The 20,882-nt window shown below is 58.1% G+C and overlaps 1 protein-coding gene across 2 annotated transcripts; it reads left to right on the top strand.

The window, feature by feature from the left end:
* The first annotated feature begins 555 nt into the window (after positions 1-555).
* NCF4 (neutrophil cytosolic factor 4) lies at positions 556-20,370 on the top strand. 2 transcript variants are annotated; one of them, XM_053895137.1, is made up of 11 exons: positions 556-754; positions 5,700-5,784; positions 6,442-6,595; positions 8,249-8,319; positions 12,892-13,019; positions 14,159-14,216; positions 14,852-14,950; positions 17,091-17,221; positions 17,435-17,500; positions 17,626-17,718; positions 19,053-19,165. In XM_053895137.1, the coding sequence occupies exons 1-10, from the start codon at positions 723-725 to the stop codon at positions 17,699-17,701; spliced, it is 900 nt and encodes a 299-aa protein (XP_053751112.1). In that variant the 5' UTR covers positions 556-722; the 3' UTR covers positions 17,702-17,718; positions 19,053-19,165. The 2 variants fall into 2 exon arrangements, with proteins under 2 accessions (XP_053751112.1, XP_019302340.1); XM_019446795.2 differs by lacking the exon at positions 17,626-17,718 and having other exon boundaries at positions 557-754; positions 19,053-20,370.
* The last annotated feature ends 512 nt before the right edge of the window (positions 20,371-20,882 follow it).

Below are 20,882 nucleotides of genomic sequence, written 5' to 3'. Positions count from 1 at the left end.
CTGGCTGTGGCAGGCCTGGGGATCTAGGGATGAGGGAAGTATAACCCAGAGCTCCCCGGGGAAGGAGAGGACAGAAGCATAAACCGACACTCACCCTCTAGAGGACAGGTAACTGTGAGTGTGTGCTCTGCGGGGGAACCCAGGGAGGCTTCCTGGAGGGGGTGGCATTTGCCCTGGGCCTGAGGGATGGCAGGCAAGGTGGAAGCCAGCATCCCAGGCCTAAGGAATAGTTTGGGCAAAGGGTTGGCAGTGAAGGTGAGAGGGTTGGGCGTGACGCGCCAGAGGAGGAGAAGTCACTCTCCAAGTTCATGAGGCCCCTTGGTGGTTGAGTCACCACCGGGACCCTGTCTCTGATGGAAGGGAGCGCTCCGGTGCCCCATGGAGGCCTGGCACCAAGAAATCCTATCAAGGAAGTTCTCAAAGCCCCAGAGTCAGTGGATTCCTGCGAACGCAGCATCCAAGGGTGGGCACTTCCCCAACTGCAGTGAAGCTATGGGGCGGGGAAGAGGAAGTGTGGGCCCCAGGCCAGACCTAGAGAGCCCAGAGGCGGAGCCTCTTCTAAGTGACAGAAGCAGGGGCGAGGCCTCCCCAGGGCCGTCTCCTGGGACCGCCTGGGACCACAGCAGAGACGCAGGGTGGCTAGAGGCGAGAGAGGTGAACGCGGCCTGGGCCTGCCTGGGTGAGAGACCCTTGCCACTCACGCCCCGGGAACACTGGCGGCCATGGCCGTGGCCCAGCAGCTGCGGGCTGAGAGGTGAGTGCAGGGGCAGAGCCCTCCCCGGGCCTCCTCGCTGTTCCTCGCAGGCCTTGGGGGACAGAGGCGGACCCTCCTGCAGCCCTTTATTACCAAGGTCAAAAGTTAGGAGGCTGAAACTGAGTCAGAACCCAAGTGCTCGGCCACGCAGATTCTTAGAAGTGTTTTTCAAGGAACCTTCCAGTTTTTGCTCACTTCCCTCAGGCGCAGATGAAGACGCCGAGGCCCAGAGAGGGGAAGTGACTTTCCCAGGGTCACACAGGAGTGTCGCATCTGGACAGGATCAGGTGTCCTGGGGCCCAGGCCGGGCTCACTGCTTTGCATGGCTTTTCATCTTCTGTTCAAACAGAATCACAGAATCTGGCTTCTTCCTCTTTACCCAGGGCCTGGCTCAAATGCCAGAAGCCTTCTCTGACAGCCCCCTCGTTGCTCTCGGACCGCCGGCCTGGTTTCCTTTTTCCGCACGGTCCTTAAACTGCTTGCAGGACATTCTACACTCACTCATTTGCTTCTGTCTCCCTGGCATCCCCATTAGAAGCAGGCTCCGTGACAGTATTTGTCCCCTGGTCACTGCCCTATCCCCAGCATGTACCACCTTTGAGCTGGAGAATGTCCCGGGATCCTTCGGGTCCGGGTGCTGTCATTGCACAGATGAGAAAAGGTGAGGACTAAGGAGGATAAAGTACTTACTCAGGGTCACATGGAACCCGGCCTCATCAGGGCTTAGCTTCATCTCTCAGCAAGCCTGTGCTCTGAGCTGTGGGGGACCCGAGGACACAGGGCGTGGCTCCTGCCCTCGATGGGAGCAGCAGGTGACATCAGAAAAAAAGCACGCTGGGTGGCGGTGATGGGGCGGGCTTATTTGGGGTCCAAGCGGGCAGCAAAGGGTCCACGGCGGCGTCTGGGGTTACAGGTGGAATTTCCAAAGGCTGAAGGTCAGAAGAAAGCTTGTCTGTGTGTGCGCTGAAGGAGGGGTCGCAGAAGCAAGGGCTTGGAGGGTGGTGCAAGGGCTGGGTTTTCCCACCGGATTCCAGATTCTTCCTCCACGGCTCTCACTGGAGAGGAAGCTGAACACACAGGAAGTGGCTGCAGCGTGAAGCTCGTGGCACTTCCTGTTTCTTGGGGTACGTGTGTCAGAAGACAGGACGCCCCCCAAAGAGCTGGTCCCCCCAGACTGTGCTCCCTTCCTCCCATCCTCTGTTTCTGTCCAGCCACCCTTACCCTCCCCAGAGGACGAAGGGGCGCCTGCCTCCCTCCCTTCTCGGGGCCATGGAGCCAGGTCCTGGGCCTCCCTGCCCCTCGGATGCCCTGGACGTGCTGTGCCTGAGGCCAGAGCAGAGGACACGAAGGGAAAGCAAGGGTACAGCCGGGCTTTCTAAGACCTGAGACATCCAAAGTTGGAGAGGACTGCCTTGGGGTAGTGAGATGGGTCCCAACAAACATGTTTTAACCACTTCCTGAGTGCGGGAGCCACAAAACCCGAGCTAGCTGCCCCCTGAAGGTCTGTCCAGGCCTCAGCCCCCTCCCATCCGGGATCCAAAGTGGACTTTTCGCGAACGACACGAGTGCGTATGAACCCAGAGCATCCCCCGGCCCCAGAAGGCCCTGGGTTGACTTCAGCTCTGAGGGGTCCCGGCTGAGGTCTCCGGGGGAGCAGGTTTTCTAAGGTGACTCCCAGTCAGGATCGCTGCTCCCCGCCCCCCAACTCTGCCCTGGTGCACAGCTTCCTGGCTCAGCCCCCTGCACACAGTAGGGTCACTCCCATGCTGACCCCCAGGGCACTTGCTAAAACACAGACACGGGAGCGGCCCTGTGCAGCAGCGAGTAGGGTCCCTGCTTTCGTGGGGACTCTCAGGCTGGGCTCGTCACAGATGAGACCTCCTGACCCTCCAGGGGTCCCTGTTTAACAGAGGGAGGAAGGAGCCCAGGCACAGAGGGGAGTCTTCCCAAGGTCTCCGCTGGCAATGGCCGAGCAGGGACTCGGGGGTCACCTTCCCCCCCGCGCCTTCCCGCTCTGATGCCCATGCTGTCCCAGTGTAACCCCTTCCTCGCCCCCACCGCCCCGCCCCCAGCGCAAGGCACAGGGCCTTCGTGATGGGCCCTGCCTGTCTCCCTCGCTCCGTCTCTCCTTCCTTTCTGCCTCTCGCTGTGCGTTCCAACGGTGCTCAAACTGCCCCTTGCCCCGAAGTTCCTTGAACTTGCCCCCTCCTGCCTGCCTAGAGCCTTTGCACTCAGTTTCCCTTGCCTGTGGTCCTGTAGCTTGCCTGTGGTCTTCGTCTCCCGCTGGCGCAGCCCCACTTCTTCTGGGAAGCCCTCCCTGACTACCCTCGGTCTGCGCGAGCCGAGCCCTCCGACGGGTAGAGCGCCCTGCTCTTCTCTCTGGTGGACGTAAGTCCCATCTTCGAAGTACCTGCTTGCCAAGCTCTCTTGCCTGCTTCCCTGCCGATTCTCGGAGGGACTATAATAATGGCCGGCTCTGTTACAGCTCAAAACACCGAGTGCTTTTCCTTCCCGGCCTCTCTGACCATTGAAATGACATCATCATTCGTTCCGCGTCCAACTCTGGGTCCATGAGACCCAGAAGCCAGAAGCCACGTCCTAACGTGCTTAGGACAGTGTCTGAGCTCCCCTAGGTGCCGACAAGGATGTGCTGTTATTATCGTTGCTGATGCTGTTGTTGTGATTAGTACCTCAGACGGGGAAACTGAGGCTGGGAGGAGGGCTGGGATTTATCGAAGTGCCTGCAGCGAGCTGCGGGGGCAGCAAATGAGGGGCAGGGTGGCGGCGTTTGGGAACAGAATTCTAGAGCCACACCGCTTAGGCTCAAATCCCAGCCTCTCGATTTCCTTGGGCAGGTTCCGTAGCCTCTGTGTGTGCCTCAGTTTCCCTGTCTGTAAAAAGGTGTCAGGAGAGCATCTGGCGCGTAGCACACGCTCAGGAAACAGTTAAGTGTAGTAACTGTTACCCAACCTTCCCGATTCGCTGCCCAGAGCCATTTCTACGCTCTGGTTCCTTCCTGTCCCCCTGCCATTGCATTGCAGATGAATTACCCGTGAAGCACACAGCCTCAAGGGAGAAAGTGGAGGAAGCAGCTTCTCCCAAGGGTGTTGGCCGCGGGGGCGGGGGGGGGGGAGCATGTGTGGAAAGTGAGTGGGGGGGAGGGGCTGCCAGTGGTCACTGAGCTGCTCAGAGAGTGGTGGGGATTTCCTCTGCCTGCCCATTGTCACCCTGAGTCACCCCCCCCATCCCCGATGGCAGCCACCAGCGTCCCGAGGTAGCCGGAGGTCCCACGCAGCCCAGGCCCCATGGGGACCAGCAGCAGCTGCGACTGGGTGTGCAGACTGAGAAACTGACCTCCTCTGAGGGCGTCGGAAGTGGTCGCCCCGCCCCCACTCCCACCCTGTCTCCCAGCTGCTCTGAACTCTGTGACCCCTGGCTGCTTTCTCTGTCCCCTTGGCTGGCTGTTTTCTCTTCCTCCAACGTCCCTCTCGGCCCCCTCTGCTCACGGTTTGCTCTTCCAGGGGGATCTTTACCGCGAGTCACGGGCACGCGGTTCTTAACCTCTCCCGCTGCAGCAGAGAGAGACCCACGCTCAAGCCCTCTGAGCTCCGGAACCACAGCGGCTCTTGCCAGACCTTGACCTGGGAGCCCAAGAGAGTCCCGCGTTAGCGTGCCCGGAACTGAGTCCAGCAACCCTGCTCCCCTCCCACTCATCCTCGTCAGAATATGGGTGACACGTGGGCATCACTCTTGACCCTGCCCTTTCATTCACCTCTGCATCCAAATAGTCCCCAAACCCTGCTGGCCGTATGCCAGGAATGACTCACGAGTTGGTAGTGTGTCTGTTAGAAATGTATGAGGCTGCTGGGCACAGAGAAACTGAGGGTAGCTTAAACACACAGGGGCTTATTTTTTTTCACATGACAAGACGACCAGAGGTAGGCCACAGCTGCTCGGTGACCCAGCACCAGCATCCCAGAATTCCTTTGGTCTCCTCGGGTCTCTGCCTCATGGATGCAATATGGCTGCTGTGGGTCCCCACGGCACATCTGTGTTTAGGGCAGGCCGAAGGGGAAAGGAGAGGAATCCCTGCCGGCCCGTCCCTTCCTCTGGATCAGGAAAGTGAAAGCTCTCTGAGAGGCCCCTGCCCCAGATTTTCTCTTAGGTCTCATTGGCCAGAAATGGTCCCGTGGCTGGTCTCAGCTGCAAGGGCGGCTGGGAAAATAGGAAGGAGGTTATGAGGTGCGGCTCAGACCAATCATGGTCTGTCACCTTGAGGCCAGGCCCACCGCCACCCTAAAGAATTGGGGCTTGATTAGCAGGAGGAAGCAAGGGACACAGCAATGAGACAGCGTCTGCCGAGGGTCGTGTCTCTGCGACTGTTCTTTCTGCCTGTCCCCGCTGTCTGGCTCTGTCGCCATCGTCTCTCCATTGCACCGAGGCACTGCAGGGCCTCACAGTGGTGCTCTGTCCCTCCGGCCTCTGTCCTTTTCCTCTCCACACAGCTGACTCCACCCACAGAAGTCCCGAGCCCACTCCTCGGGCCTTGAAACCTTCGCATATGCTGTTCCCACTGCCTGGAAGGCCCTCCCCTGGTGGATTCCCCTTCGACCTTCTCTTCAACGACCTTCTGGACCTGGCTCAAACGTCACCTCCTCCCCAGGCTGGGCAGGATGAACCATTCTCCCTGTGGGACACGTGCTGACTTTGTTTACTCCCGTGACCCGGGGCCTAGACCCGGAGGACGTGACTCGATGTGCGGCTCCTGGATGAATAGCGCAGCCACAGAGCAATTTGCTAGACTATGATACGGCTGCTGGCATATGGTCCCCTCTCCAAACGGGTTCACTCTCAAGGTCAGGTCCCGGAAGGGGTGTTGACACAGGCGACGGGCCGGCGGGCTGCAGGTGGTAACCAGGCTTTCTTTCCCTCCCGCCTCCCTCAGCGACTTTGAACAGCTTCCCGATGACGTAGCCGTCTCGGCCAACATTGCCGACATCGAGGAGAAGAGGGGCTTCACCAGCTACTTTGTAAGAGAGACCCTGACCTTCGGCCTCTGACCTCTAAACCTCCAACTCTCATCCCTTAACTTCTAGCCCTGGGCTTTGCAACAGGGTGATTTGCCTCCAGGGGACATTTGGTAGTAAATGTCTTTTTGTAAGACTAGTTTTTTTTTTTTTCAAGTTTATTTACTTTGAGAGAGAAACATACACAGAGAGAGAGAGAGAGAGAAGGGGAGAGAAATCACGTGCGCACACGCGAGCAGGGGAGGAGCAGAGAGAAAGAGAGGGACAGAGAGAATCCCAAGCAGGCTCCTCGCTGTCCGCGCAAAGCCGGGGACGGGGCTCGATCCCACAAACCTTGAGATCGTGACCTGAGCCGAAACCCAGAGTCGATCGCTTAACCGACCGAGCCACCCGGGGGCCCCTGGTAGTAAATACCTGGAGACATTTTTGATGATTACCACTTGTGGGGGGCGGGGAGTGTCACCGGCGGGACGGAGCCCAGAGAGGCCTCTCAGCACCCTGGGGTGCACAGCACAGCCCCCCCCCCCCCAGAGAAGGGTGGCCCCCAGTGTGATACCGAGGTTGAGCAACGCTGCTCTGATCCTAGCACCTTCGAACCCCGCCCCCCTTCCCCCCAGTCTGGCCCTGGCCGCCCTCCACCCTGGCCTGTGTCCTCTCCAGGTTTTTGTCATCGAGGTGAAGACTAAAGGAGGATCCAAGTATCTCATCTACCGCCGCTACCGCCAGTTCTACGCCTTGCAGAGCAAGCTGGAGGAGCGCTTTGGGCCCGAGAACAAGACCAGCCCGTTCACCTGCAGCCTGCCCACACTTCCGGGTAGGCCCCTGGCTGCGGAGCTGGGAGCCCGGCCCCGCGACACAGCCGCCACCCGCCGCCGATCCCTCCAGCTCCATTTAGCCCCCACGCAAACCCTTCAGTCCGAGGCCCCTCCCGGCAGTCGCGGGCTGCCCCCTCCGGCCTCACGGCCCTCGCCCTCCTGTGCTCCGATGACTTCGCGGCCACCCTGTTTCAGCCATCCCCGCCTTGTCCATCCCACGGACTCGCGAGCGCCCCCTCTCCCCCGGTCCGAGAGCTGCCCTCTGACCGCAGGCCCCTTCTGGGGCCGGTTTCCCGGAGCTTCCGCTCCCTCCTCCTCCCCTCTCCTCCCGGAGGCCGGAGGCCGTGGGCACCTCATCGCTGTTTCTGGACAGTCCCCTCCCCCCTCGCCTCCTGGCCTTTCTTCCCGGCTCCGGCTGCGTACCCCGCACCCCGGACAGGCGCAAATCTCCGGCCACGGAGCACCTGCCCTCTTGAGCCCTGCAGGGGTGTAGGGTGCCAGGTGCTGTCCCCCAGGGGCCCCCCGGCTTCTCTCTTCCTCCTTCAGAGCCAGTTCTGCTCACGCCTGGCCCATCACTTCTCTGGGGCTGCCAGGGACAGGGACCCTCCTGCTCCCGCCCCCCCCCCCCCCCAGGCTCCAGCACGCTTTGTCCCCCTCTCTGTGTGTGGCTTTCCCCTGACAGCATATCCGTGGCCTCCTGGTACTCTCGCCTTCTCCCAGTTCACTTCCAGCCTCACCCCTGCTCCTCCAGCTCCTTACAGAATCTGTCCCCCCTGCTGCCCCTTGAAAGGTGGGCCTTCTGTGCGGTGCCATCTCCCCTCCAGACACCCTCCCCCGAACCAGGTAATCTGAACTCTGACCTTAACTGCTCCCTTCTTGCTGCTGAGTCCCAGCCGCCTCCCGACCCCAGACCTCAGTCACTGTCCCCCTACTACTAGCTGGACACCAGCTCCTGCCCATCTCACGGGTGGCAGGAGCCAGACATTCACCTTCCGGTGGGAGTTCTTCCGGTAGACGGTTCTACCGGGGGGGGGGGCCCGCCTAAGGCGCCTGGAGAGGACATGTGTCTTGGGTCAGCCATCATCTGTTTCCCGATCCCCCTAAACACGCTGCCTTGCTTTTGAGGAAAGACCCCTTCATCTACCCAACAAATATTGATTGATTTGGGCCTCATTGGCATCTTAGGAGCCCCCTAAAAGTTCAAGAATTTTGATGCCCAAGTCCCACCCCCGGAGCCCCTGATTTAATAATCCCGGGTGAGTCCTATGACAGTGAGATTCTTAAATGCTCCTCGGGTGACTTCGATGTGTAGCCTGGGTTGAGGACCCCTGTGTTAGGTCGTGGGATCCAGTTGAGAACTAAGCAAAGTTCCCCTTCTCTTGGAGCCAGGAATTGTGTGTGTGTGTGTGTGTGTGTGTGTGTGTGTGTGTGTAGGAACAGGCAGTAAAGAAACAAGTAAAATATCAGCTGGAAACAGTGCAACCCAGCTGAAAGCAAGCTGAAAGGCGGTGTGGACTGGAGGGGCCTCTTGAGCGCCGCTGAGACAGTGGGGAGGGTTCCTGGTCTCGGGGGGGGGGGGGGCGGTGCAGCTCGGGGCCCAGAGACCATGTGCTCGGGCCAGGCTCCCAGGACAGCTCTTTGCACTTCCTCAGCTAAAGTGTACATGGGTGTGAAACAGGAGATCGCTGAGATGCGGATTCCTGCCCTCAACGCCTACATGAAGGTAACCGTGGGGCCGTGCCGCCTGGGCACCTGGGAGGGCATCAGGGAGGGCACCTGGGAGGGCATCTGGAAGGGCACCTGGGAGGGCACCTAGGAGGGTATCAGGGAGGGCACATGGGAGGGTATCAGGGAGGGCACCTGGGAGAGCATCAGGGAGGGCACCTGGGAGGGCATCTGGGAAGGCACCTCGGAGGGTATCAGGGAGGACACCTGGGAGGGCATCAGGGAGGGCACCTGGGAGGGCACCTGAGAGAGCATCTGGGAGGGCACCTGGGAGGACCTGGGAGGGCATCTGGAAGGGCACCTGGGAGGGCATCTGGGAAGGCACCTCGGAGGGTATCAGGGAGGACACCGGGGAGGGCATCAGGGAGGGCACCTGGGAGGGCATCAGGAAGGGCACCTGGGAGAGTATCAGGGAGGGAATCAGGGAGGGCACCTGAGAGGGCACCTGAGAGAGCATCTGGGAGGGCACCTGGGAGGACCTGGGAGGGCATCTGGAAGGGCACCTGGGAGGGCACCTGGGAGGGCACCTAGGAGGGTATCAGGGAGGGCACCTGGGAGAGCATCAGGGAGGGCACCTGGGAGGGCATCTGGGAAGGCACCTCGGAGGGTATCAGGGAGGACACCTGGGAGGGCATCAGGGAGGGCACCTGGGAGGGCATCAGGGAGGGCACCTGGGAGGGCACCTGAGAGAGCATCTGGGAGGGCACCTGGGAGGACCTGGAAGGGCATCTGGAAGGGCACCTGGGAGGGCATCTGGGAAGGCACCTCGGAGGGTATCAGGGAGGACACCGGGGAGGGCATCAGGGAGGGCACCTGGGAAGGCATCAGGAAGGGCACCTGGGAGAGTATCAGGGAGGGAATCAGGGAGGGCACCTGAGAGGGCACCTGAGAGAGCATCTGGGAGGGCACCTGGGAGGACCTGGGAGGGCATCTGGAAGGGCACCTGGGAGGGCACCTGGGAGGGCACCTAGGAGGGTATCAGGGAGGGCACATGGGAGGGTATCAGGGAGGGCACCTGTGAGGGCATCAGGAAGGGCACCTGGGAGAGTATCAGGGAGGGAATCAGGGAGGGCACCTGAGGGAGCATCTGGGAGGGCACCTGGGAGGACCTGGGAGGGCATCTGGAAGGGCACCTGGGAGGGCATCTGGGAAGGCACCTCGGAGGGTATCAGGGAGGACACCGGGGAGGGCATCAGGGAGGGCACCTGGGAGGGCATCAGGGAGGGCACCTGGGAGGGCATCAGGGAGGGCACCTGGGAGGGCACCTGAGAGAGCATCTGGGAGGGCACCTGGGAGGACCTGGGAGGGCATCTGGAAGGGCACCTGGGAGGGATCTGGGAAGGCACCTCGGAGGGTATCAGGGAGGGCACCTGTGAGGGCATCAGGGAGGGCACCTGGGAGGGCATCAGGGAGGGCACCTGGGAGGGCACCTGAGAGAGCATCTGGGAGGGCACCTGGGAGGACCTGGGAGGGCATCTGGAAGGGCACCTGGGAGGGCATCTGGGAAGGCACCTCGGAGGGTATCAGGGAGGACACCTGGGAGGGCATCAGGGAGGGCACCTGGGAGGGCATCAGGGAGGGCACCTGGGAGGGCATCTGGGAAGGCACCTGGGAGGGTATCAGGGAGGGCACCTAGGAGAGCATCCGGAAGGGCACAGAGAGGGAAGTAGCCCATGTACCATCCCTGAGCACAGCTGTGGGGTTGCTTCTCCTGCTCCAATGGCCCCCATCTTCAATCCTTAAAGGCCTGGCCTGGGGGGAGATATAGGTTGTGTTCTCAGAGCTCCAGGGGGTGGGGCAGAGGCAGTGGAGAAGGTACAGGAACCGCACTGTGAATCGACCAATCTGATGTCTGTGCCAAGTGTCCTGATAGCGAGCTGAATAGGATCGAGTGTGTGCCCCCGAGGTACCTGCTGCCCAGTGGGGGACACGGAGAGGTGGGTCACAAAAGCACAGAACCGTGGCCTGTGTAACGGAGGCGTGAGGGACGGGGCCCCAGCTCTCTCACATGACCCCTTTGTATGAACTGGAGAAAGGCCCTCCCTTGCCAAGGCACGGGCTTGTGTTAGCTGCATTCATGAGCCTTGCCGAGGTGCCCTTGGATACTCCCCAACCTTTAAATTGTCTGCATCCCTAGGAGATGGAAGCAAAGAGAAAGAAACATCTTGAAGGCTGAGACCAGGCTGGTTAGGAAAGCCCTTCTACCAATCAGGGCTGTGCAAGAAAGCGGCGGGTTTCCTCATGAGGTAGTGAGCACCCTGTCACTAAAGGCATCCAAGCCACGGCTTGATGGCAACCTTAGGAAACTCCAGAGGGGAGCCCTCCTCCTAGCACAGAGGACCCCTCACAGTCAGTGAGGCCTCCCCCTCCTCTTCTGCTCTCATGGCTGAAGAGCACGGAACTAGGCGTCTTCAGTCTTCGCTCTGACATTGACCGTTTGGGTGATTTAGGCCAAGTAACTCATCCTCTCTGGGCTTGGGTTTCCTCACCTGTGAAATGCGGCGGTGCCTCCAGCTCTCTGGTCTCCTGGGGGAGGAGTGATGTTGGGAGCTTCCAGAATGTGAGAGATCATAACTCCTAGCGGAGTGAGCGGCAGGAGGAGCGCAGAGGAGGTGGGAGGCAGGAGGAGGTGACCCCTGCCCTCTCCAGTGGCTGCAGGAATCCTGGGCTCTGGGCAGAGAAGAGGGAGGGTGGGAAGCCCCTCGGCTGCCGCACCGGAGGCATCTCCCCTCAAGGGGGCGCTGTGACGCCTGCTCCCTCAGGGTGGCTGGAGGCTCCTGTCTTCCTGCAGGGTAGGAGAGGGGTGAGCTCTGGGGGGGGGAGGGATGAAGCTGTGGAGCTGGGCCTCTTGGTCGCACACCTGGGCTGGAGGGTCCCCTCTCTGCCTATCTCTGTGTGATTTGGTTCCTTAGAGCCCAGGGGCCCATCAGTGCAGGAATCTCTGCTACAGTTCAGGGCTGGGGAGCTCACTACCACTCTTCCCTGCTCATCTCCTTGGACAGTTACTAGAAAAATCCGATTCCTTGTAACTTGCACCGCTGTCTCACCACTGTCCGCGTGGAGAATATGGATCATGTGATAATGACACCTGCCTGGAAGGCTGTGGGGCGCTTTGCCAGGAGGCTCTTGATATACATTTGTAGGGTAGACGAACAGGCTGATTTACCTCCCTCAGTCACTTGTGAGTTGGATGCTATTATCCCTATTTACAGACGGGGGAGTGGAGGCACCGAGAGGTGGAGCCACGCATCGGGTGCCATAGAGCAGCCAGAGAGGAGGGCTGAGATTTGAACTCACGTCTCTGGGACGCCAGGGCTGTGCTTTCGCCCTCCGTGCTACGTTGTGATAGAAGTAACAGCAGCGATGGTCATGTCCAACTTTGATGGGGCTCTTGCTAGATGCCCGGTCGTGTTGTAAGCGTTGTGCACCTGTTCACTTCTTTAATCCTTACACCATCCCCCCACAAGGCAGGTGCTATTAGCATCCGCCTTTTATGCATGAGCATATGGAGGCACGCTTGGCCAGGGTCACCCAGCTGGTGAGTGGGACTTGATCCCAGGGGTGGCCTGGCTCAGTGTCTGTACCCTTAAACCCATCTCTGGGCTGCCTCCCAGCCCTCCCCATGTGACAGCTGTGTCCTGTCTACGCTCTGCAGTCCTGGTTCCTCTGGAACCTGGTTCCTGGTTCCTGCTGGCCCCTCCCCATCTTGCTGCCTCAATGGGATTCTCGGGAGGGGGCTGGGTGCCTCTGGAGCCATGGCACCCAAAGCTGACCACAGAGCTCCTGGGGACCTATGCGTTGTCCAGCTTGAGGGGGGGGGGATGACCCTGCCAGATTCTGGGTCCTCTGCGTCCTCACAGCCTTAGGACCTTTGCGTTGTGGCCAGTGTACCCAGCATCAGATGGAGTGAGAGTCCCGACTCCTCGCCTTCCCAGCTCTGCCAACTGGGTCGGGCACTTTGCTTCTCCAAACCTCAGTTTCCCCAACTCTGATATGAGATGAAGTATCAGAAAGCATTTTTTAGGCTGTAATGCCACCAACTGTGGTTGGTTTGGGTCATTTGAGGCATCCTTCCTCCCACTATCGTCTCATTTTCATCTCGAGGATGGGCGTCGGTGGCAGATGGCTCTGGGGGCCCCAGCTCTGTCGCTTGCCAGGCCAGGGGGCCTTGGGCAGGTCCCCTAACCTCCCTGACACTAACTTTCAGGCTTTTTATGAGATGGGGCGAAGCCATGTGGTGTGGCACTGAGCGCAGTTCCTGGACAGTCACCGCCACGTCATCGTACCTGTCGTCACCATTGTTGTGTCTGGAGGCCTTTAAGGTCTTTCCGAATGAACTGTTCTCAAGCCAGCTGGTCCCCTCCTGATCTCAAGCCCAGGAGTAAAGCTTATGAGATGTTACACGTCTTGGACGAAATGAAATGTGTCCTGTTGCCGTGCTTGGGCAGAGCCAGCGTTAATAGAGGGGGGGCGGGGACCAGTGTGGGGGACGGGGATGGAGCAGATAGGCTGGGATGTCCAGACCTTTCTGCTGACCACCCACCTGTGCTGTCTCCTCTCTCCAACACAGAGCCTCCTCAGCCTTCCCATCTGGGTGCTGATGGACGAGGACGTCCGGATCTTCTTCTACCAGTCATCCTATGACGCGGAGCAGGTACCCCAGGCGCTGCGCAGGCTCCGGCCACGCACCCGGAAAGTGTAAGTGACCAGCCCCTGAGCTCTCTGGGCCAGAGCCCTGGGCCACCTCCTCTTAACCAGGATCTCTGCCCCAGATGCCCCTGCTGCAAAGGTACTTCTTTTCCCTGGAGGAAGAGAAGAACCAGAGATCAGTTCTATCCCTGAACACCCCAGGATGTTCAGGTGGTTAGATGAGCCTGGAAAACCAAGCGCAGGGCCTGGAGGGATAGGAGGCGGGTGCATTTTGATGTGTGTGACAGGGCGGACCGGAGGACAGGGGCTGGACCACTGACAGGGAGAGTTTGGAGCCACAGCACCCATGGGGGATGCTGCAGGGCTCTGGGTGCCTGGAGAGAGTGAGGAGAGGGAGGGAAAGGAGGAGCTGCTCTCTCTGCAGATCTTCTCAGAGCCTTTCCTGGGATGCCCTGCCCCCCCCCCACGCACTCCGTTGCAGCTCCTGGTGTATCACACTGGTCCCCAGGGGGGCGCTGCTGCTCCCTCTCTGATTCCAAACAGCCCGCTACTCCCTTCCAGCCCCCTCCTCACCAGGAAATAATCATGGAGAATCCAAGCCACTGAAATAAGGCTGGGTTTCGAAAGCCAGGCTTCTGCTGCTGCTAAGAATTCCAGGGACAGGGCTCCTGAGCCCTGGCCTCCCTCCCAGCTCCTCCCTCCCTCCTTAGGCCGGTATCTCTGAGTGTCCTCTTGGTGCCTGGCCATCTCCCCACGCACGGAGGCAGGCATGGTCTCAATGTCACCTGAGCCGTGTGGCCCTGCCCCCAGAGCCCTGGAGCAGTGCACCTCTCCAACCCCTTTCCTTGGTTGAAAAATTAGAGGTTGGGGGTGGGGAGTAGTACGAAGAACAGATGTGAAAGCGTTGGTAAGTTAGAGCACTAAGCAAATGTGTGTCTTCCTCCCCACCTCCTTGCTGAGCCTCTGTTTCCTGGCCCACAAAAGGAGATACAATCCCTCCCCCCAGCGACAGCGGGAACCAGGGAGTGAGTGTGATGGTCAGAGGAGCAATTGTAGCTGCATTTTTGACATCCTCCCCCTCCCCCGCCTTTCCCACCCCTGATGAGGGGCTCCTCTGGGCACAGAAGCAGGGAGCCAGGCCCTGAGAGAACCAGGAGGGCTGACAGGCCTCCCTTCTCTCTCCACAGCAAGAGTGAGTCCCCACCAGGCGCCCTCTTTGACCGCATGGCCGCTCCGAGAGCAGAGGTAACCCCCCCGGCCCCGGGGCCAGGCCTCCCATCTCACCTCTGGGCTCCACCTTCGGCCACTGTGCCCCCACTCTGGGTGCCCTTTGTGTGCCTAGGACGGGGCTGGGTGCTGGGAGCAGGAGGGGATTCGGCCTTAGCCCCGAGGGCGCCCGGCCCAGCTGACAGGAGCTGGTATGGGGAGCATGAGGGGAAGGCGGCCATCCATCATCCATTCAGCAAGCTTTCCTGACCTCCTCCAGACCAGCCCCACCCTGGTCTGGGGTGGGGACTAAAGCCTCAGAAATGACTCACACAAGGCCCTGCCCTCAAGGAGCTCACAGCTCCCTGATGACACACGTGTGGAAACAGTGTGGACTGGGGCCCACACTGGGTGGCCGAGGAAGGTGCTCAACCCCGGGGGTTTGGATGCTTGCCTGTCTGCGCTCATCCCACCAGGAGCACCTTCTGGAGTCAGAGAGACCTGGCTTCTGATCCTGGTTCCTCCATGAACAAATGAGTGGTCTCAGACAAGTCACTTATCCTCCTTGAGCCAGTCTCCTCAACCATTCACTGGGACCCTGAGGCGTGTGGAGCACGGTAGTAGGGATTCACGGAGTGCTCCCTCCGTCCCGCCTTACTCCACTCTTCTCCCAGGCCCTGTTTGACTTCACTGGGAACAGCAAACTGGAGCTGAATTTCAAAGCTGGAGATGTGATCATCCTTCTGAGTCGGATCAATAAAGACTGGCTGGAGGTGAGGTTGGGGGTGAGGCTGGAGATGATGTTGTTTCGGGTCTCCTGGCGGGGGTCAGAGGAGACAGGGTCAGGGAAGGCCCCAGGGAAGAGATGCCGTCTGAGGGTCACCCGGGAAGTCCGAGCAGCTGGGTGGAGGCAGCCCGAGGAACACCGCCACGGGGAGGCAGGTGTGTGAGCTCAACAAAAGATCCCGGAGACCACACCTGCCTTCGGTTCTGACCCCAAAGGACAGTTGCTCCAGGCCAGTCGGTTGACCTACTGAACCGACGACTGTCTTGGTCTATCGCAGGGTTTCTCCCCGGTGGCGCTGTTGACATTTGGGGCCAGATTGGCGTGGGGCCATCCTGTGCCCTGCAGGGCGTTCCGCCGCATCCTTGGCCTCCGCTCACCAGATGCGGGCAGCACCCCTGCAGATGACAGTCAGATCCCTCCAGACATTTGGCTCGGGGTGGGGGAGGTTGCAAAATCAGCCGCCACTGGGACGCGCTAGTGGGTCGTCTGGGGGAATTGTCCTAACCGTCGTGCGGCAAGAAGAGAGAGTGATATAGAGCGTAAGCTCCGGGGTCGGCCTGCCTGGTGTCCTTTCCTAGTTGTTTTTAACTAGCTTTGCGTCCCTGGGAACCTTGCTCAACCCTGTGGTTTCCTTTTCCGTAAATGGAGAGAGCTGGCAATTTCTTCCTAGCGGTCCTGGGAGGGCCGGCCGAGGCGCAGCTGTTCGGGGCTTGGCCCGCAGAGGGCCTCCACGTGTGGCATCTGGCCGGTGCCGGGGCTGCTGGGAAAGTGAAATGAGACTCTGACGCCAGAGTCCGTCTTGACTGTTGCTTCGTCCCCGCAGGTGGCATGTGGGGCCCCCCCAGGGATGATTGGTGGATGGAGATGGGAGGTCCTGGCCTGCTTCTGGCCATTCCGGTTGGATCCTGCTGCCCTTAAACAAAGTTCCCTTTGGTCGAGGCTCCTGAGGCCGGGGGGCGTCTGAAGGACATTGTGGAACGGGCCCCGGGAGTTCTCGAGGGGGAGGGGAGGGTCACTGGTGTCCAGGAGCTAGACAGGGGCAAGGACCATTGATCTGGCCGACTTGGCAGCTTTGATCTTAGCCCCCGTCCTGGAGCCGTGTCTCGGGACTCAGCGGCTCTTACAGCTGTTGGGCATTGCTGGCCACTCTCCAGACCCAGAAAATGTCTGTTGCCTTCCTGTTTTCTGAAAAGTTCTGTGTGTGAGTATGCTGGCTGACTTCTGGCCTCAGGTCAAGGGGAGGGTCAGGGGAGGAGCGAGGGGGACTACTTGGAGCCTCAGTTTACATGTCTGTGAAACGGGATGTGGATGATGTCTCTTCCAAAGGCTTGTCAAGATTAAGAGAACATGTGGCAGTGGCTGGGTCTTGGCCTGGAGCTCAGGAGAGAAACCTGGGCGGAGAGAGAGTTCTGGAAGTCTGATCTAGAGCAGGCGCTCGGTGCAGGAATGAGCGAAGAGAGCCACACCCCTTAATCTCCCTCCTCTGTTCTGTTTTCCTCCTTAACACCCGTGGCCATTGGCTCAGCGTGGAGCTCACCAAGGTCCCTGCACATTGACTGTCACCCCCCATTATAATGTGGCTCCCAGAGGGAGGGCAAGCACCCGCCGTCCATTCTTTTTTTTAAGTTTTTTTGATGTTTATTTATTTCTGAGACAGAGAGAGACAGAGCATGAGTGGGGGAGGGGCAGAGAGAGAGCAGGCTCCAGGTTCTGAGCCATCAGCACAGAGCCCGACGCTGGGCTTGAACTCATGAACCGTGAGACCATGACCTGAGCCGAAGTCGGTCGCTCAACCGACGGAGCCACCCAGGCGCCCCGAACCCGCCATCTTGAGTGCCCAGAGTGTGCCACCTGGCTGGTGCTGGTGACGTCTGTGAACCAATGACCGAATTAGGTGAAAGCAGCTTTCCAGATGAAGCGAGATCTTGACTATTGTTCTATTCTGGGACAGAAATAGAAGTCTTCTTGGGGTCAACAGCACGGTGACCTGGGTCACTTATTCTCCTACCTTTGCATATGACCTCGTCTGCATAATCACAAGGGTGCCAGGTGGGGGGAGGGGGCTCGAAGTTGGGCGCTGCTGTCTCCCTTCCCACTGTCAAGGCGGCCCCTTCTTCCCTCCTCAGGGCACCGTCCGGGGAGCCACGGGCATCTTCCCACAGTCGTTCGTGAAGATCCTCAAGGACTTCCCGGAGGAAGACGACCCCACCAACTGGCTCCGCTGTTACTACTATGAGGACACCATCAGCACCACCAAGTTCGTGGCCTGTCCACCCTCCCTGCCCCTCCCCACCGCCACCCCAGCCCCCCGCATTGCACTCTCCCCTCACCCAACTGAAAGCCTCCAGGGGCTCCAGATAAGCCATGACTCAGTAACAGGATGCCAAGACCCAGAGGGGTCCCGCCAGCCTCGTTCCCATGTCCCTCTTCCGGCCTGATGCCCTCTCACCACTGCCTGTTGTCCCCTTAGGGACATCGCGGTGGAGGAAGACCTCAGCAGCACTCCGCTATTCAAGGACTTGCTGCGGCTCATGAGGTGAGTGGCTGGAGGGGGACGGGGTGGCGGGGGGGGGGGGGCGTCAGAGACCCCGGAGGAGAGAACAGAGGGGCAAACGCAGTGTGTTAAGGTTCATCTGCTTTGCCTTCTTGTTTCGGCCCCAGCCCAGCCCCGCAGGGCAGATGTCAGCTCCCCATGACAGAGCCGAGCGGGGGTCCGCAGAGACGTACGGGGCCTTAGACGAGGTCACACGGCCTGTGAGTGCGGATTTGCGGCTAGAGCCAGCTGGCAAAAGACCTGGGGGCTTGGGGCCTCCGCCAGCAGAGAGGACCACCACCTCCCAAGGTCCAGTGTGTCCACGGACCCTTCTTTTACAGAATGGAAATAACATCGGTCGACTCCCGACCATGAGAGTCATTCCTGTTAATTACATGTATATGTATTTATATACATATACATATACATATACATACACATATATATGTATATATACATATACATATATATGTATATATACATATACACATATATATGTATATATACATATACATATATATGTATATATACATATACATATATATACATATACATATATACATATACATATACATATATATATACACATATACATGTAATTAACGTCAGAAATGGCAGGAGGGTATAAAGAAGCAGAATCACCTCGAGCATCGCTCCGCTCATCATTAGGCGCGCATTCAGATGTCTCCAGGGCACATCGCCACCCCCTAAATGTGGCGTTAGCTGGCCACGTGGTGTCATTCTGGGGGTGCGCCAGAATGAATGCAGCCACCCCTCCTCGGCTGTTTATGTTACCCCCGCTTCCTTACGCCCACAAATCATGCTGTGGTTCTTGCGTTTGGTGATCTGCCCGATAGTCCCCTCAGGATGAGTGTCTAGGGGTGGAATTTCGGAATTAAGGTGTTGGCAAGTCTGTTAGGTCTCCCATCCCTTTGTCGTATTTCCCATAGGAAGGTTATATCACGTGAGTTCGAGCCCCGCGTCGGGCTCTGTGCTGACAGCTCGGAGCCTGGAGCCTGCTTCGGGTTGTTCTGTGTCTCCCTCTCTCTCTCTGCCCCTCCCCTGCTCACGCTCTGCTGTCTGTCTGTCTCTCTCTCTCTCAAAACTAAATAAACATTAAAAATATTTTTTTAAAGGTTACATCACTTGTCACTTTCGCCAGCCAGGTCCACCCCACGTCAGACAGTCCCAGTCCCTCAAGAGACCTTCCTCCACGGCGGCACACAGCTCTTGGGGGCTTTATGCTCTCTACTCTGTGCCCGGCCAAACCCACCCCTCGGCCTCACGTCGGTTCTTAACTCTTCACATTTATACACAAGGCACTTCAGGCCGTGCCACGAATTTGTGGCGAAAGCCTCTTCTCCCCTGTAGGTCTCAGTGTCCCCATCTGTGCAGTGGGAGGTTGGACCCCATGGATGATAAGGCCTGTGCCAACCTCTGACCCCTTCAGATTCTTAGATCCTGGCTTTAAACCTCCGTCAGCCCCCTCTCTCTGTCCCTACGCTTCGGCCTAAGGCCGCTGGACCTCTTATTAACCGTGACCATTCCCACCCAGGCAGGAGTTCCAGAGGGAGGACATCGCCCTCAATTACCGGGATGCCGAGGGGGACCTCGTTCGGCTGCTTTCAGATGAGGATGTGGCGCTCATGGTGAGACAGGCCCGAGGTCTCCCCTCCCAGAAGCATCTCTTTTCCTGGAAGCTACATGTCACCCAGAAGGATGACTACAAAGTCTACAACACTGCCCCCTGAGCTGATGGGGACTAAACAAATAATAAATAAATAAATAAATAAATAAATAAATAAATAAACTTTAAAAATAAATACAAGTATCTTTATTTATTTTTGGGAAAGAGAGAGAGAGAGCAAGCAGGGGAGGGGCAGAGAGAGAGAGAGACAGAGAGAGAGAGACCCAAGCAGGCTCTGCACTATCAGCACGGAGCCCAACACGGGGCTCGAACCCAGGAACCGCGAGACCATGACCTGAACCAAGATCAAGAGTTGGACGCGTTACCGACCGAGCCACCCAGGCGCCCCTCAAAGTATCTTTCAAGTACATTCCTCAGGAAGAAGACAGCGGATCCTCGAGGGACGGGCTGAGCTGCATGAACACATGATAAGCAAAAGCAGCGGTAAGTATCGTGGATTCGTCTTGCATTGACTGAGCCAAGCTGAAACCGTGTTTCCCAGAATGTCCTTCCCCGTGTGGATCCAGACGGTGCGGCCCCTAAGACACGTGGCGCAAGAGATTCAGAAGGGGAGCGCAAAGCAGCAGGAACTTCTTTTTAGTCCAGAGATGCCACTGCAGTTCATGCACACGGGTCCTTCTGTGCTGCTTCACGCTTTGGAAATTCAGAACACAGAAGTCAAAGAGAAGATCCCGGAAGCAGTGAGACAATGTTGCAATGGCCACAAAAGAACAACACTGAAAACGACAGCAGGCTTCTTGGTAACATGCTCAGTGTCAGGTTCTCGATCCCGGGCTGGGTGTGTGTTTAGCTCCCTGCCACAGGGCACCAGTTTCTTTGGGTTCCTGTTTGTCCTTGCTTCTCTCACGGCACATGCATCTTCTGTCTTTGACAGCCCTCATCACTCGACCGGACACAGATACAGCAGCATCATATAGAAGGTTTGACCAGGGGCACCTGGCTCACTCTCTCGGTTGGGCATCCGAATTCGTCAGGTCACAATCTCGCGGTTTGTGAGTTCGAGCCCTGCGTTGGGCTCTGTGCTGACAGCTCAGAGCCTGGAGCCTGCTTCTGATTCTGTGTCTCCCTCTCTCTACCCCTCTTCCTCTCATGCTCTGTCTCTCTCTGTCTCTCAAAAATGAATAAACGTTAAAAAAATTAAAAATAAAACAAATTTAAGGTTTAACCAGCTCCCATGATTGAAGAAGATTAAATCCTCAAGGTAAATCTCTCGTACCCTTTTCCTAGTGGTCCTGCTTCTCTGATGGAATCCTGAGATACACATGCATATAAATTCAAATAAATATTCTCAATATAAGTGAATAATAACTTCTCATTTCCATGGTTAAAAAAGGACAGAATTAAAATACTGGATGATAATAATCATACATGTACTGGGAGAGGTGGAATTAAAGCGTTCCAAGGTGCTTACACTATCCATAACCAGAGTTAAAATTTGTTTAACATTAGGCTTTGCCAAATTAAGCGTGCATGGTAAAATTTCAATGAAAATTATCCAAAGACTAGAAAGAGAACGTATGTATTTCATTTACATCAAAATGAATAAGAAAAAAGGAAATCAATTTAAAAGAGGCAAGAAATGGGGCGCCTGGCTGGCTCAGTCAGGGGATCGTGGGACTCTTGATCTCGGGGTTGTGACTTCAAGCCCCATGTTGGGTGTGGAGATAACTTAAAAAG

The sequence above is a fragment of the Panthera pardus genome, unplaced genomic scaffold (assembly GCF_024362965.1).
Source record: "Panthera pardus isolate Hobbes unplaced genomic scaffold, ASM2436296v1 HiC_scaffold_6, whole genome shotgun sequence".
Classification (NCBI taxonomy): Eukaryota; Metazoa; Chordata; class Mammalia; order Carnivora; family Felidae; genus Panthera; species Panthera pardus.
Note: the sequence above shows the minus strand (reverse complement) of the source record. Positions and strands in the feature narration are given on the sequence as shown.